The 2,500-nt window shown below is 32.4% G+C and overlaps 1 protein-coding gene across 1 annotated transcript in view; it reads right to left on the minus strand.

Annotated features, from left to right (window-relative positions):
* LOC137645032 (uncharacterized) overlaps positions 1-2,500 on the minus strand; it is a 17,283-nt gene that overhangs the window by 8,143 nt on the left and 6,640 nt on the right. The window contains exon 2 of the mRNA XM_068377895.1: positions 1,546-1,878. Coding sequence (XP_068233996.1) covers positions 1,546-1,878 — 333 coding nt within the window. The remainder of the gene's footprint in view (positions 1-1,545; positions 1,879-2,500) is intronic.

Below are 2,500 nucleotides of genomic sequence, written 5' to 3' on the forward strand. Positions count from 1 at the left end.
CGACATTATCAATTTAACTAAACTATGATCTATAAACCCTCTAATATGCTATAATACAAAACAGAAAAGCTACAACTTTTTTGTGAAGAATAAAAAAATCTTCCATCTCTTAGCAAACAAATGGTAATGAAATGAAAGAAAAGCTAGCAATGGAAAATGGTAAATATTTTCAATGTAAATGTGTCCTTGTATTTAAGGTAACATAGAACTTGTCTGGAAACTGTATTGTGCTCTCATTAAAGATTTTCTATCCGTCTGCAAGATCCTCCGATAATCTCCAGCGACTACTTCACTCTGAGGGGAAATTTACTCCCTGCTGCCAGACTTACAAGCCCCTAGCAAAGCAACACATGCCGGAAAATCTAAACACTACAACACATTTCTTCGCTTTCACCTACACTCGTAATCCAACCACTGGAAGCTCCTTACACAGGGCGTTTCCTCGTAAACTGTCGTAAGCTGAAGGCTTTCTTAATTAACCTGTGTGTCAAAGAAGAATGGATCTTCATTGATCGCCTAAAACTAACGTATCTCCTGCAAGATGACCTGCATACAGTTCTTCTCTTGGGAAGTGACCCCTATTTCACATGTATGACTTTCTTGGGGGTGAGAACTATGTAATACACGTATATTTCATACACGATTGTAGATTGTAATGCGATTGTTCTTTTTCTTTCTTTCACTCTCCCACATTGATATTAGAAAAACTGTTTTAATCTTCCCATTGCATAGTTCATATTAAAGTTTTATTTCATTGTTATCCATCAACCTTTTTGTATATAAGCTTGTGATGTCTTGTTAATAAAGAAGTCATGTCCAGGCCGTTTTTCTGTTAAGACCTAGTTGCAGCTTGCCGCAAGACACAAATGCCTAACTTTTATATATTTCTATAGATAAAATTCTAACCTTTATATATATATATATATATATATATATATATATATATGTATATATATATATATATATATATATATATATATATATATATATATATATATATATATATATATATATATATATATATATATATATATATATATATATATATATATATATATAAAGTAAATAGTCAAGTTCCTATTGCTTCCCCATATGGTAACAGCATTTTAGCACACCAAGGAACCTAAGAGAATATACGTGAAAGTAAAACCACATTTTAGTCATTAAGCACTCTGTAATCCATGAATTTTCAGGTGAAAGTATAATGATAATTAAGCCTTCAGCTTGATAAAGTAATGTGAATGTTCTGTTTAGAATTTTGCTGGTCCCCCAGAAGGAGAAAAAAAAATAATGCACAACTACTGATTAAAGACAATTTGCTTTGGTCATGAGTATCCATATTTAGTTGGCAATTTTAAGGAAATTGGCAGCTGCAAAAGTTTTTGGGTGAGAATCTTTGTTTTGATAAAGAGCCTGAAGGTGAACAAAGTTTCAAACTTACGAGTATATCACCATTTAAATCCCTTCGATTTCCAGCTAAACATATAAAGACTAAGTATCAAAAAGCACCTAAACCAACTTTTGAGATATAATTATCTAATTTACCCTCTGATTAGGTCCTCTTAGTGTGGCCCAATCTCCGCAGATGGTCTCTCCAAATGACGTTTTCATTTTTTTGAGTACTTCTTCAACATCAGGAAACTTGTTTGGACAAATCTCGGGTAAGTTAGCTCGAATACTTCTGTTGCAGCGACAAACTCCTAAATTGAAGGTAATGTCACATTCAGTCAAGATTTTGTCACTTGTCAGAAAGTGGCTATTAATCATGTATTCCTTTTTCATAGGTGTTCTTATAATGACCGTAGGCATTAGGCAGTAGAGTAGAATAATAAAGATGAAGTAGAACACTTTATCTCTGAAAGACGTCCTGTACCTCATCTGAAAAAAAGGAAAAATCATAACATTTATGTTTTAAAACTTTTGTTATTAGATCTTATATCAGAAGTTCATTTAACTATTGTGTTACAGAAAAAGACACATCACCATATTTTTTCCACTTTTTTTCTTTTTGTAGGAAGTAAAACTTAATGATATTGGAACAAGTTTGCTGAATTACAAACCTAATTTTCCCCATAAATGGGATTCATCTGTTTCTGACTCCAAATTCACTTGTTACAAAAAATTTCTTTTATCAACTAAGCTAACAATAATTTAGAAAAGTGGTGTTAAAAGTATGTCCGTCAACAAGAGTCCTCTAAAGTTACGATCTGTTACCTAAGCTTATGCGTGACCCATTCGGCTTTGTGTAGATAGGCTACCCGGTATTAAAAGCTGTGTTTCGGAAATTACTCCCGACCTGATTTGGCAGTTGCAAATATTTTTCATGGGGCGAGTAATAATAATCAAACAAAGTTTTTCATATAATCCATTAATTTGCATATGCATCGTATAACAATATTACTTTACATGTAAAGGGGAAAAAAAAATTCCAAGCCAGGGCTATTTCTAGCAATACGTCCATCTATTATTTAAAATATGATAAAAGATGGATGGATCTACT

The sequence above is a fragment of the Palaemon carinicauda genome, chromosome 8 (genome assembly GCF_036898095.1).
Source record: "Palaemon carinicauda isolate YSFRI2023 chromosome 8, ASM3689809v2, whole genome shotgun sequence".
Lineage (NCBI taxonomy): Eukaryota > Metazoa > Arthropoda > Malacostraca > Decapoda > Palaemonidae > Palaemon > Palaemon carinicauda.